Here is a 13,414-nt window from a genome sequence, read left to right on the forward strand (position 1 = left end):
GAACATGATCCCTAATACACTGCACGGGCCTGCCCAGTGCACACACAGTGAACATGATTACTAATACTGCATGCGCCTGCCCAGTGCACACACAGTGAACACGATCCCTAACACACTGCACACGCCTTCCCAGTACATACACAGTGAACACGATCCCTAATACACTGCACGTGCCTGCCCAGTGCACACACAGTGAACATGATCCCTAATACACTGCACGCGCCTGCCCAGTGCACACACAGGTAAAGGAAACGGATGCCTCAAGACAGTCATGCAAGATTACACAAATGCAAAATAATAATAATAAATTTTTAGTGATCTCTGTGACAATTTGAATGATTTAAGCCCAGGCATGCAGGCACTCAGGAGGCAGAGACAAAGGCAAAGGCAAAGGCAGGAGGGTCAGGAGTTTGAGGCTAGCCTGTGCTACAAGTTATAATCCTGACTTAAAACAGTAAAAAAATAGTAAATATGTAAATAATTCCAAAAAGAAGCAGGCCTTCAAGCAGACTGGGGGCGACCAACATCAACTAGAAGGGTCTGGTCACTAGTGAAGGCCGCTGGCCGCCCCTCAGCCCCTCAGGCAGGCTGCGCTGCACAGGAGGCACTGTGGATCCCAGGACTGCTAAGAAACCTGGAGATCTCCTTGTACCCTGAGCTGGGAAAGTCAGAGGAGCAGGGATGGAATGTCCTATCTCCATAAACCGTCACCCACGCACGGGTCCTAAGGCACAATCCCAGAGCACTGAGGAAGGTCTGGAGAGCTCAGCCCCACTCCATGGAATCCCCTCTGGAGGGAAGATAAGGCTTCTCTGGGAGAGGCTAGGGAGCGGGCTTTCTGCTCTCCATAGTTCTTTAACCAGGAACAGACTAATGAGGTACCTGAGTCAATAGCCCTGCTAGATTGCTTCAGTCCCAACACAATCCTTTCACTCTTACAAAAAAAAAAGTAAAACACCAGACCACTGCTCCTCTTGATTCCCCAGGCCCAAAAAGGCAATTACTGTCTCCTGATGCCGGAGCCAACAGGATCTTGTGTATTTTTAATGTCTCCAGTGAGGGCCTAGGCCATTCAAAGGGGAAAGTGTCTCTTAAACCAGAAGGCGCTTCCAATCTGAGGCTGCAGAGCGCTCCACCATCTTTGCTTCCGACTCCTGCACCAAAACCTCCCAATCATGCTAAGGATCAGGTTCCTTCCTCTAGGGAAACTCTACCAGGAAATGAAACACAGGCCCTCAGATCAACCCTCTCACAGGCAGGGAGGCTGCCAGGGCTCTAGGAGCACAGCCAGAAACTCACTCTGGAATTTCTTATTTAAAATGAACCAAGTAAGGGCATCTATGGCCAGTGAGTGTGGAAGGCCCGACTATCTTCATGCTGACATCACTGAGATGAGGCGTCTGCCCCTCCTCTCCACTGAGCCCAGCAAGAGCATCGTTCCTCTTAGCCATTCCAGATGCTGTGGGAAGCTGGTCTCTGAACTTTTCCGTCACACCTGGCGTGGAGCAGCAAGAAGGCTCAGTACGTGAAGGCACTCTCGGCCAATCCTAACAACCTGAGTGTGAGCAGGAGGACCTGCGGGTTACAAAGTGACAACTCACCCCCACAAGTTGTCCCATGACCCCCACACAGGTGCTGTGGCACGTGGGCAGACGTGTGAGCATACACTAAGTTAAAAAATGTTTTGGGCTGGAGAGATGGCTCAGTGGTTAAGAGCACTGACTGCTCTCCCAGAGGTCCTGAGTTCAAATCCCAGCAACCACATGGTGGCTCACGACCATCTGTAATGGGATCCGATGCTCTCTTCTGGTGTGTGTGAAGAGAGCGACAATGTACTCACACACATAAAATAAACAAATAAATCTTTAAAAAAAATAAAAAATTTTAAAAAGTTTTAATCAGCTGCTGTGGCAAACCTCTACAGAGGGGCTGCGCTCTGTGGCCACCTAGTTCTTTGTCATAGGACACGGCAGGGCACACACTGGTTGGTCGGTCGGTCAGTCGGTGTCTACTGGCAGGATTCTGCCTGAAGTGGGTCAGGAGGGAATGCCAGGCAAAGGCGATCAGAAACCGTGGGCTGTGGTTCTGTGGTAACAAAATTACCTGGTACATGTATGTGCAAGGTTCTCAGTTCAATCCCCAGAGCAAACAAAGGAAGAAAGGGAAAAAAAAAACAATACTAGGTAAAACCAAAATCAATGCAGGCACCCGCAGGCTAGAGAGACACTTGTGTGTGGAGCCTGTGTGACCAGCCTGCCGCACTGACCCCTGGGAAAGGGCCTCTCTCCTGGAGGAAACAACAATCTGAGGCGGCCACACCCTTGAGCAAGGGGCCAGCGACGGTCAGGGGACAGCGCCTGGGGCTGAGGGTAATGGAGAGGCCTGCTGCTGTCCTGGTCAGTGTTCTGTTGCTGTGAAGAGACACCATGCCCAAGGCAGCTCTTCTACAATGAAAGCATTTAACTGGGGGCCACTTACAGTTTCAGAGGGTGAGTCTCTGATCAGCATGCTAAGAACATGGCGGTACACATGGTGATGGAGAGGCAGCTCAGAGCTATATCCCAATCCACGAAGGCTGGGAGAGAGACTGGGCTTCTCCAACAGGGCCATGCCACTCCACTAAGGCCACACCTCCTAATCCTTCTCAAGTAGCGTCACGCCCATCCCTGTGACCAACCATCCCACACACTAGCTTACAGAGGCCATTCTTATTCACACCACTGCCCCAGGACGCGGTCTGCATGGTGGACAGCCTCAAGATGAGCAGCGCTCAACCTGTGGGTCACGACTCTTTTGGTCGATGTGGATCAGATATCCTGAATATCAGATACTTACATTTACAGTTCATAACAGCAGCAAAATTACAGTTATGAAGTAGCCATGAAATAACCTTATGGCTGGGGAGGGTCACCACAACATGTACTGAAGGTCGAAACCTTGGGAAGGCTGAGGGCCACTGATATAGACACTTAGCAGAAGGAAAGGCCTTTCCTTACAACGCAGCAAACTGGCATGGTCAGAGTTCACTCCTTGTGTGGGGTCGGGGCTGCAGCCGGGGAAGTGGAATCAACACAGGCTCAGAGTTCTCCAGTTCCCCACCAGCCCCACCTCACATGCCGCTGCCCCCACCCCCACCCTCCCCGCCATCCCACCCACCACCCCTACCATCGCCTGACCCCAAGTTCATCTGAGTGTGAGAACCAGGCTGTGAAGTGGCCAGCATACGGTGCTCTGAGAAGAGCTACTCACGGCTGCTGTGGGAAGCCTCTGAGTGCAGGCCACCGGGAGCCGAAGCTTCCAGTCTGTCTCTCCATCCAGCTGATCCGTGCGCAAGAAGCAAGACCCTGCGGGGAGATTTGGCCACCGTCTGATGCCTGCAGTTCAAGGGTGGAGCTGGGAGCCCCTCAGCAGCTCCCGGCCGTACCTGCTGCAGCCCTTGAAGAAACAGCCCGCTAATGGCCAGCGACTCGCAGAGAAAATATATCTCCACTTCCCACCCCCTGTACGAACGAGGTCTGGGTTCAAATCCTCTCTCAACCACTCACTACAGGATTGGGTTAGGCTCTTGTCTTTGCTGAGCCATCATCTGCCTTACAGAAAGGAGCCATGCTGCCTGTTCTAAAGTCCAGCGGGGGATGGGACAGTGGCCAACACAGGATGGTCACCCTTTCGGCCATCCCCAGGCAGGGGTGCAGGAGTTTCCAGACCCTCCCTCCTCAGGACCATCAGAATTTGGATGCAATGTTTTATCAGTTTCTGGCTTTGTATCTCAGAGTCTCGTGTTCCGGGCGTGTAGGGATGGAGGCAGTAAGGACCTCCAGGACTCTGACAGGGGCTAAAAAGGCTGAGCCGTGGGCTCAGGACATGGCTTTTGAAATAAACATGCCAGGGCCTGCCTGCTCTCATGGTAGAGTGACCCCCACTAACGCAGAACCCCCAAATCCACAATGCTTCAAAATCAAACATAAGGGGCTGGAGAGATGGCTCAGTGGTTAAGAGCACCGACTGTTCTTCTAGAGGTCCTGAGTTCCAATCCCAGCAACCACTTGGTGGCTCACAACCATTTGTAATGAGATCTGACATCTTCTTCTGGTGTGTCTGAAGACAGCTAGAGTGTACTTACATATAATAAATAAATAAATCTTTTTTGTTGTTGTTGTTTTTTGGATTTGGTTTTTTCAAGACAGGGTTTCTCTGTGTAGCTCTGGCTGTCCTGGAGCTCACTCTGTAGACCAGGCTGGCCTCAAACTCAGAAATCTGCCTGCCTCTGCCTCCCAGAGTGCTGGGATTACAGGCATGTGCCACCACTGCTCAGCGAAATAAATAAATCTTAAAAAATCCAACGTGATTGACTGATGGCTGAATCAGAGAGTCTCAGATATCCCAGAGTGCCCTTAACTCACAAACAGCTAAGGATAACCTTGAATTTCTGATCCTCCTGCCTCCACTGAGTGCTGGGTTGGCAGCAGCCTGCCAAGCGCACACATATGTAAAGGAACACAGATAACCATGTGGGTTTTGTGTGTGGTTTTTGGCTTAAAAAAAAAATAGGGCCTTACTGTGGAGCCCAGGCTGGCCTCCAATTCCATGTAATCCTCCTGCCTCAGTCTCTGGAAAGCTGGGATTAGAGGCATAAATCAGCATACCCAGCTTTACCATGCTGTTATTTCTTAAATGATTACTACACATTTTTTTCACTGCTTTGTTCTGTGAGGGAGGGTGTTATTCACACAGTGTAGACACGTATGTAGGCTGAAGGACAACCTGGGCAGATTGGGTCTCTCCTTCCACCATGAGGGTCCCTGGAAACACACGCCCTGCCTGCTCAACCATGTCACCAGACAAACTTTTAGTTTTGTTATTGTATTGGTTGGAGGTTTGGCTTGAGACATGGTTTCACTAGGTAGCCCCCCAATGACCTGGACTTGTTATGTAGAGTCTGGCCTCAAACTCCTAGACCTCATTCTGCCTCTCAAGCGTGGGATTAAACCATATGACTCCATAACCAGTCAAATTTTCTGGTTTTAATGACCAAAATTCACAGGCCTACAAGCACCCAAACACTTTGAGTTGGGAAGAACCCTTCCTCAGCGGCGTTCTGGTCCACCTGTGAGGCCCCACAATGATGTCTACCCTGTGACATTTCCAAAAGATGCTGCTACCAGATATGGTCACAGTCCCTGCCTGTGTCCTTACCGTTTTTCTCTGACGTCCTCAGGAAGATCATGTCAGCAGGGACCCTCTGGTTCTGGGAAATGAAAGGAAACTGGTTAACGTGACAGCCACGGGTGGGGTCTTCCCGGCCCACTGTTCTTTTAGGCCTCAGTCATAACTAAACGCAGGGCTACCCTGTCTGAAATCTGTAGGACCCTGCACGCTCTTAGCACGTTACTAACAACCACCACCACCACCACCACCACCACCACCACCACCACCACCACCACCACCTCCACCGAGTCCCCTGTTGAGAAAGCCATTCCTGAGGCTCCTGAACCCTGCTTTCAGCTCTGGAACCTACAGCCAGAGCTGCCCCGCCCAGCCCCACACCCCCTAGCTACAGGCACTGAAGGCAGCCCTGCAAGCTTTCTCTACTGCCTCTGCCCCCGCCACAGGGCTTTCCCGCCCTTTTGTATGTGCACATGAGAGTACATGTGCTCGTCTGTGGATGTGCATGCAAGTGCTTGCACAGGACAGAAATCCTTGGGTTTTTATTGTTGTTTGTCTTTTGTCTTGTTTTGGCTTTTTGGAGATGTGATCTAAAACCTGCCAGGGGTCTGCCTGCTTCTGCCTGCCCCGTGCTGGGATCGCAGGTGCCACCACACCCAGCTCTCTTCACACAAACCTGAGTCCCCTTTTCGTGTGCAGCAAGCATTTTGGGGACTAACCCAAAGCCCTCTTGTTTGGCTTGCAGCCAGGAAGGGAAGTTGTGAACAGTAGCTAAGGCCAGGTGGCATCTGTAGGCCTTTAATCCCCGCCTGGCGCATCTGTAAGTTCCTTGGTTTACACAGTGAGACCTCATTTCAGAAACAATAAACCAACAGAAATGAATACACAGGCCGGGGGCCGCAGCAGTCTGTGAGGCTGTGCTGGGAAAGAAGGGATATGACAAGTGGGGCTCTGTCCCCGAGCCTGCCCTCCGGGTTCTCTCCAGTTAACCTTGAGTGCTTGGACTTGACCATCTAATGAGCGGGCACCATTCAATTCCCACCGAACTAGGGTAAGACAGGTTCTTTATTCTGACCAATTATGATCTCCAGACTCTCTGGACCCCACCCCCAAAAGCTCTCACCTTCCAAACACAGACAATAAACAGGCAAGCCTGTGTCTGCTCAAGTGACAAACACTAACACAGACATTTAACCACCCTCCACGCTGCCCGCCCTAACCCTGTTCCCCATAAATCGGCTGGCAGACCCCAGGAGTCAGGATACACAGGTTAACAGTTCGGCAAAGGTGAGTTCAATAAATATTGTTAAGTGTCAATGTGGCAAGCTGCCTTGTAGAAAAGACATTATCATGAGGTGGGGGAGGGGGTTACCCCCCCAAACAAACACACCTAGCAGAAAATCAAATGTATACTCTGTATAGTTATGAACAGGGCTACTGGCTCCCCAGCATATGGGAACCTTAGGGAAATCTTTTTGTGTTTGTCTCGATGGAATGGAAGTTTTTCTTCCCCAGGTAGAGGTGTCTGCTAGCATCCTAAAGAGTTCCTTCTGGTCCGTCCACCAACAGAGCGAGGCAGGGCCTCATGGACTCTCGTGGACCACTCAGTACTCCAGCTCCCGCTAGCCGCCCAGCCCCTGAGAAGTTTCCAGACCCAACTCACCTTTTCCACAAGGATGAGATCTCCCACCTGGATGTTTGAACTCTTCACCTTTACGGTCCCTGCAGAGGAACAGAGCAACAGACCATCACGGTCTCGGACCACTCAGATCCTCCCGGGCAGCAAGGCCCAGGAGCGCCCACATCCCACCCTGCCTCACTAGGAGGGAACCTCCCTGCCCCTGCAGTGGCTTCGGAAGCCCTGTCTCCATTCTAACAACACCAGGAGAACTAAGGCTCTTCGGGAAAAATGGGCTGCCACTGATGTAACTTACCGTTTCTAAATCAACAAGCAACAAAGCGCAATTATTGTTCACCAATAAGTTAAATCATCAAGATAAAATGCACAGCACTAGGGAGATAGCTCAGTGGGTAGAGTCCTTGCCACGCAGGCATGAGGACTTGAATTCCATCCCCAGAACCTAGGGAAAAGCCAGAGAGGCATCTGCCACTCAGAGCACATGCTCTTCTCTGAAGGTCACTCAGAAGTGCCAGGGATTCCAGCTCCAGGAGGATCTGGTGGCCTTTTTTTGCCACCTTCCAACACCTGCAGACATATCACACGGGGCATGCTCACACCTATACTCACTCACTCACACACTCACACACTCACACACATACACACACACACACACACACACACACACACACACAACCTAAGCAGACTTAAGCCAGGCATGAGACATGGTGGTGCACGCCTTTAATCCCAGCACCTCCTAAGGCAGAGACAGGTGGATCTCTGAGTTTGAGGCCAGCCTGACCTACATAGGGAGTTCCAGGACAGCCAGGGCTACACAGAGAAACCCTGTCTCGAGAAAACAAAAATAAATAAGCAAAACTTAAAACAACAACAGAAAACAGGTACAGCCTTCCTCTCTCTGTAAGCCCAGGGCTGAGAGAGGGCAGAGCAGGGAGCTCTCAGTTCTCCTCACCCAGCTTAGCTGATCCAGGGCTTGCTCACCATGCCAGCTTAGGGACCTCACTAAGTCCAGGTTCAGCAAAACCTTTTGTATTAAACAAGAGAGTCAGGCAGTGAGAGCAGAACCTGCCGTTTGGTGAGTGGTGGTGCACACTCACCAAACACTAACCAGAGCTCACCTCCTGTGCACACTCACCAAACACTAACCAGAGCTCACCTCCTGTGCACACTCACCAAACACTAACCAGAGCTCACCTCCTGTGCACACTCACCAAACACTAACCAGAGCTCACCTCCTGTACACACTCACCAAACACTATCCAGACCTCACCCCCTGTACACACTCACCAAACACTATCCAGAGCTCACCCTCTGTACACACTCACCAAACACTAACTTGAGCTCACCTCCTGTGCACACTCACCAAACCCTAACCTGAGCTCACCTCCTGTGCACACTCAAAACACTACCTGGAGTTCTCCTCTACAAAACTTCTAACCCTGATACAACAAGGATGCCAAGTAGCTATCTGGTATTGCTTGCAGGAGGGCAAGTCAGGCCTGATAGTGTTTAATACAAAAGTAATAAGCACTGAAAGCTAACAGCCAGTACACTGCAGCCAAACCAACAACAATGTATCCCTGAGGCTCTGCAAGGGCTAGGCTGGTGTTGCACGCTAAGTCACTTGAGTTCCAACACACACACACACACACACACACACACACACGCACACGCACGCACACACACACACACACACACACACACACACACACACGTGCGCACAGAAACTGCTTTTTGCTTTTTCTTTTCTTTAACAGGATTTCTCTGTGTAGCCCTGGCTGTCCTGGAACTCACTCTGTAGACCTGGCTGGCCTCGAACTCAGAAATCCGCCTGCCTCTGCTCCTGAGTGCTGGGATTACAGGCATGTGCCACCACTGCCCGGCTCTTTTTTCTTTTCTTAAAGATCAAGAATGGCGATGCACATCTTTAAGACCAGCCCCTGGGAGGCAGAGGCAGAGGTTCTCAAATGAGTTCAAGACCAGCCTGGCTACATTGTGAGATCCTACCTCAAAATAAACAACAAAAAAAAAACTTTTTGATTTAGGGTTAGACAATTCCAGAGTTAGAGAAATTACAGGTATGGGGCCCAGTGGAATTTAAAATGGAGAAATTAGCCTGACTTGCCTTCCTGCTCCACCAGGGGCGCCAACAACAGCAGGCAGGGAGGGTTAGAGCTCGGGTGGACTCAGGCGCAGGGCTGGGGCTCCAATACATCAGGTGTCTGAAGCCCTGCCCCACCCTCCGCTCCAGGGAACTCCTCCTCAGGAGCCCAGCCCAGCGTAACCAAACTTAACTTACAGTCTTTGGTTCTATTAGCAAATATACACCAATGGTCTAACTTTAATGACCACACCCGGGTTCAGATCTTCATCACCAATGGTTAAGCCTAAGTCACTGCTAATCGGTCACCCCTGGATCTGCGAGTTTGTGAGCTTGATGGAGAACAGCTTGATGGGGATTCGTTCTATTGACAGTGAGATTTATTTCTGAATCCTTCACCCTTTTCCTTTTTATAAGAAGCATGAGGTAGGTTGCTTTTCCAACTAGACACAAATATATAAAAATATATGTATATGGAATATACATATATATAAAATAAAATAACACAAAAATTTTAGATGTTGCTGGGCAGTGGTGGCGCACACCTTTATTCCCAGCACTCTGGGAGGAAGAGGCAGGCAGATGTCTGAGTTCGAGGCCAGCCTGGTCTACAGAGTGAGTTCCAGGACAGCTGGGGCTACACAGAGAAACCCTGTCTTGAAAAACCAAAAATAAACAAACAAACAAACAAATAAATACAATTTAGATGCCTAGGCCCACAGTCTTTTCCTTCCACATCCAGTCCTGAATTCTGGAGTTCACTAAGACTCCTTCAGGCCATCTGTTCTACCTCAGCAAACCCTCCACTCCAGCATGGCTGCCGTTCCGAGGTCTCCCCACAGGTTAACCCTTCACTGCAAGCAAGCCAACTATACTGGCCCAGCCCACAAGATCTCAAGCGGACCAGAGAACCCACACATGACCGGACACTTATGTCACTCGCTTAAGCAGGGACTGTCACAAGGGGGTGGTGGGGAGGACGAGCCACGGGTCAACAGCTCAAGAGAGACCCCGAGACAGGAGAGCTGGCTGTCAGGAAAACCAACTGCCCTTCCAGAGGACTAAGGCTTTACGCCCAGTACCCACATGGTGGCTCACAATCATCCCTTAACGCCAGTCTGAGGGGATCGGACACTGTCCTGTGGCCCTGTGCACATGTGGTGCACAGACATGCATGCCTGCAAGACACCCATGCACTTAATGGAAACAAGAAATAAATAGAGTGACCTCTAGATCCACACCTGCTACAGCAGCAATGTGCAGAGCATCGAATGCGTACTCCTGCCTCACACGTGCTGGATGGTGGTAACAGGTGCGTGTGTGTGTGTGTGTGTGTGCGCGCGCGCGCACACTTGTGTGTGCACGTGTGCGCGCACGTGTGTGTGTGTGTGTGTGTGTGTGTGTGTGTGTACACACGTGTATGTGCACATGACACTGTGTGTGGAGGCTGATGATAACTTTCAGGAGGTAGCTTCCTCCTTCCCCTCTATGAGTGCTGTGGACAGGACTTAACCTGTCCAGTTTGCTGGCAAGAGCCTCTGTCCACCCAGGTGCCTCACCCGCCCTATTTCGTGAGGCACTAAACAAGGAGGAAAGAGAGAGAGAGAGAGAAGCAGTCTTCAGTGGCTGGGACTGACTCCCAGAGTGAGAGATGATTTAGAATCCACAACTCCTAAGCGAGTATTAACCACTCTCTTCCAGAAAGGAGGGAGCCAAAAGGAAAGAGCAGGAGGAGGGGTAGAGAAGGGAGAGGGAGGAGAGGGGCAGAAAGCGGGGAGAGCCAGGCCAGGAGCTCAGACTCCTCACTGGAGGGCCAGCAAGGTGTCTCAGTGAGTAAAGGTGTCTGCGGCCAAGCCTCATGATCCGAATGTGATCCCAGGGACCCACAGCTGTCCTCTGCCCTCAACACACACACAAACACACACATTATACACACGTTACAACACATGCACAATAATATACAAACACATATACTATACACATTACCCACAAACACACACATTACCCACACATTACCCACATACTATACACATTACACACAAACACACATACACACATACTATACACATTACACACACATTATACACACACATACGTGCACAAACACACACACTACACGCGCATTACATATATGCACACACATACACACACACTACAAACACACATTACACGCACATACATTTTACACACACATACACACACACTACACACACACATTCCATATACACACACAAACACACACGGTTTTTAATTCTTAAATTTTAACATGGGGTCTGCATTTGTCTTGTACTAAGCCCTGACTAGTCTACAGCTGGCTCAAGAGGAGACGAAGTACCAAAGCCTCCTCAGAAAGCACCCTGACCCCACCCTTTCCCCTTCTGGGGCCCGATACCCAGAATCTACCGCTAGGCCCTAAGACTCCTCCACACATGCCTTTTATTTACGTATTTATTTATTGTGCCAATGTGTAAGCACATATGTGCCGAGTGTGCAGGGGTCAGAGGGCAGCCCCGCCCAACATGTGGACTCTGGGGTGAGCTCCTGTCGTCAAGATTGACAGCAAGCTCCCTGGCTCACTGAGCCACCTCGCCAGTCCCAAGACTGCTTTTTGTTTTTTGATTTGTTTTCTTTCTTTCTTGGAGACTCCAACAGAAGCTGGAGTGAGATTCTTACGAGAAAATGACATGGAAACTCTCCAGACACAGCTCTGATCATTAACCGGCTTCTGATAGATCCACCCCACCCACTTTCACGGCCTGGCCCCAGCAGGCTCGCAGTGGGTTTATAAGAGGGGACAAACAGCCAGTGAGCACAGCTGTTTATGTCTACAGCGCCGGCCCTCACGCCTTTCACAGCAGCGGCCGAAGCGACGTTTCATGAATGACAGCCCCAGAATAAGAGCAGCCTGTCTCTGAGGCAGGGAGACACCAGATGTTTCCCTGACTGAAGCTCGCAGATGACAACTCAGAAAGCTCTGCTTATACTCCACCCCCACCCCGCGGAAGAGGGAAAACCATCCTTACACACATCCAGGGCACCGGCCCGCAGGGGCCTGGGTTTTGACCCCCCATACCTCGAGTTACAAGTCTACTTTTCATGGGAACACAGGGCAATGGCTGCTGGGGTGGGCTGGCCTTGCCAGCCCTGGCTAATGGATCATTCTCTAATCTAACTGTGGCAGTGACAAGCTGTAAATTCCACTCGTGTGTACATTTCCTGGGGCTGACATTACAACACCTCCGTGGGGGGGGGGGGGGAAGGGGGGGCGGGGCGCAGAGTTCAGAGGCTTAAAGGTGCAGTCTTCAAATTCAATCTAAACCCAGGAAAAGACTCACTCAGAAAACAAGCCCAGGCTGAAGAGTGGGGCCCTGAAGCACCTCTGCTTAAATCAGTAAAGAACAGGGAGGTGGGAGCTGGGGGGGGGGGGAGGGTAATCGATTTTAAAAATTATAAATGTATATTCAAGTTGTAAGTGATAGGGACTTTTCAATAAATATATCAATGGTCAAAATTGGTTGACAATGTCCCCAAAAGACAAGCAGGAAAGCCTGGGAGCAGAAAGTAGCTTTTGAGAGAAGTTAGCAGTACAGGGGGGATTCCCCAGGACGCCACGAGGAAAGATGACAACTCCCCCAAGTGATCCTTTGCCTTCCACAGGTGGGCCAGGCACACCCACAACCACACGCATAAGAAATAAATATGTGCGAGTCATCTGAAAAGATTAGCCATACAATTTTAATGTGAGATATTTAGGGTTTTTTTTTTTTAAACTAAACAACGGATCCACTTACCAATGAATTTCAAATAAGTATCACTTTGCATCTATCTGACCTCACTAGACAGTCTGTGGTAAGTCCCTTTTAAGAAAACTCAACTGAGTTGCTGGCCTTGACCTTACTGAGTTGGGGGCAGGGAGCCTAGATTTTTTCTAGGCTCAGAGAATAATACAGGTGAGGACGGACACACACACACACATACACACACACACACACACATACACACACACCAAACATTAGTAAATAAAATTAGGCGAAAGAAGTTTGTAGTGGTCGGAACAGTTCTGGCCCTCACGTCTGTGTTTGAATGCTTGGCACGCAAGGAGTGATACAATTAAGAGGTGTGGCCTTGTCAGAATAGGCGTGGCCTTGTTGGAGGAAGTATGTCACTGTGGTGTGGCCTTGGCCAATGTTCTCCAGTCTACCTTCAGATGAAGATGTAGAACTCTCAGCCCCTCCTGCACCATGCCTGCCTGGATGCTGCCATGTTCCCGCCTTGATGATAATGGACTGAACCTCTGAACCTGTAAGCCAGCCCCAATTAAATGTTGTCCTTATGAGAGTTGCCTTGGTCGTGGTGTCTGCTCACAGCAATAAAACCCTAACTAAGACAACGTTTTAAAGTCCAGCACTATGATTCTCTCCTTATAAAAATAAACACTGGGCAGAAGAAATGGCTCAGTGGTTAGAGCACTGACTGCTCTTGGAGAGGGTCCTGTTTGATTCCCAGCT

The 13,414-nt window shown here is 50.2% G+C and overlaps 1 protein-coding gene across 5 annotated transcripts in view; it reads right to left on the reverse strand.

Moving 5' to 3' along the window:
- The window catches only part of Atp9a (ATPase phospholipid transporting 9A (putative)), a 108,031-nt gene that overhangs the window by 55,700 nt on the left and 38,917 nt on the right, over window positions 1-13,414 (reverse strand). For all 5 annotated transcript variants that reach the window (XM_052184395.1, XM_052184393.1, XM_052184392.1 and 2 more), the window contains exons 5-7: window positions 6,830-6,888; window positions 5,197-5,248; window positions 3,250-3,344 (exon numbers count right to left, since the gene is read on the reverse strand). In XM_052184395.1, the coding sequence (XP_052040355.1) occupies window positions 3,250-3,344; window positions 5,197-5,248; window positions 6,830-6,888 (206 nt within the window). The remainder of the gene's footprint in view (window positions 1-3,249; window positions 3,345-5,196; window positions 5,249-6,829; window positions 6,889-13,414) is intronic.

The sequence above is a fragment of the Apodemus sylvaticus genome, chromosome 5 (genome assembly GCF_947179515.1).
Source record: "Apodemus sylvaticus chromosome 5, mApoSyl1.1, whole genome shotgun sequence".
Lineage (NCBI taxonomy): Eukaryota > Metazoa > Chordata > Mammalia > Rodentia > Muridae > Apodemus > Apodemus sylvaticus.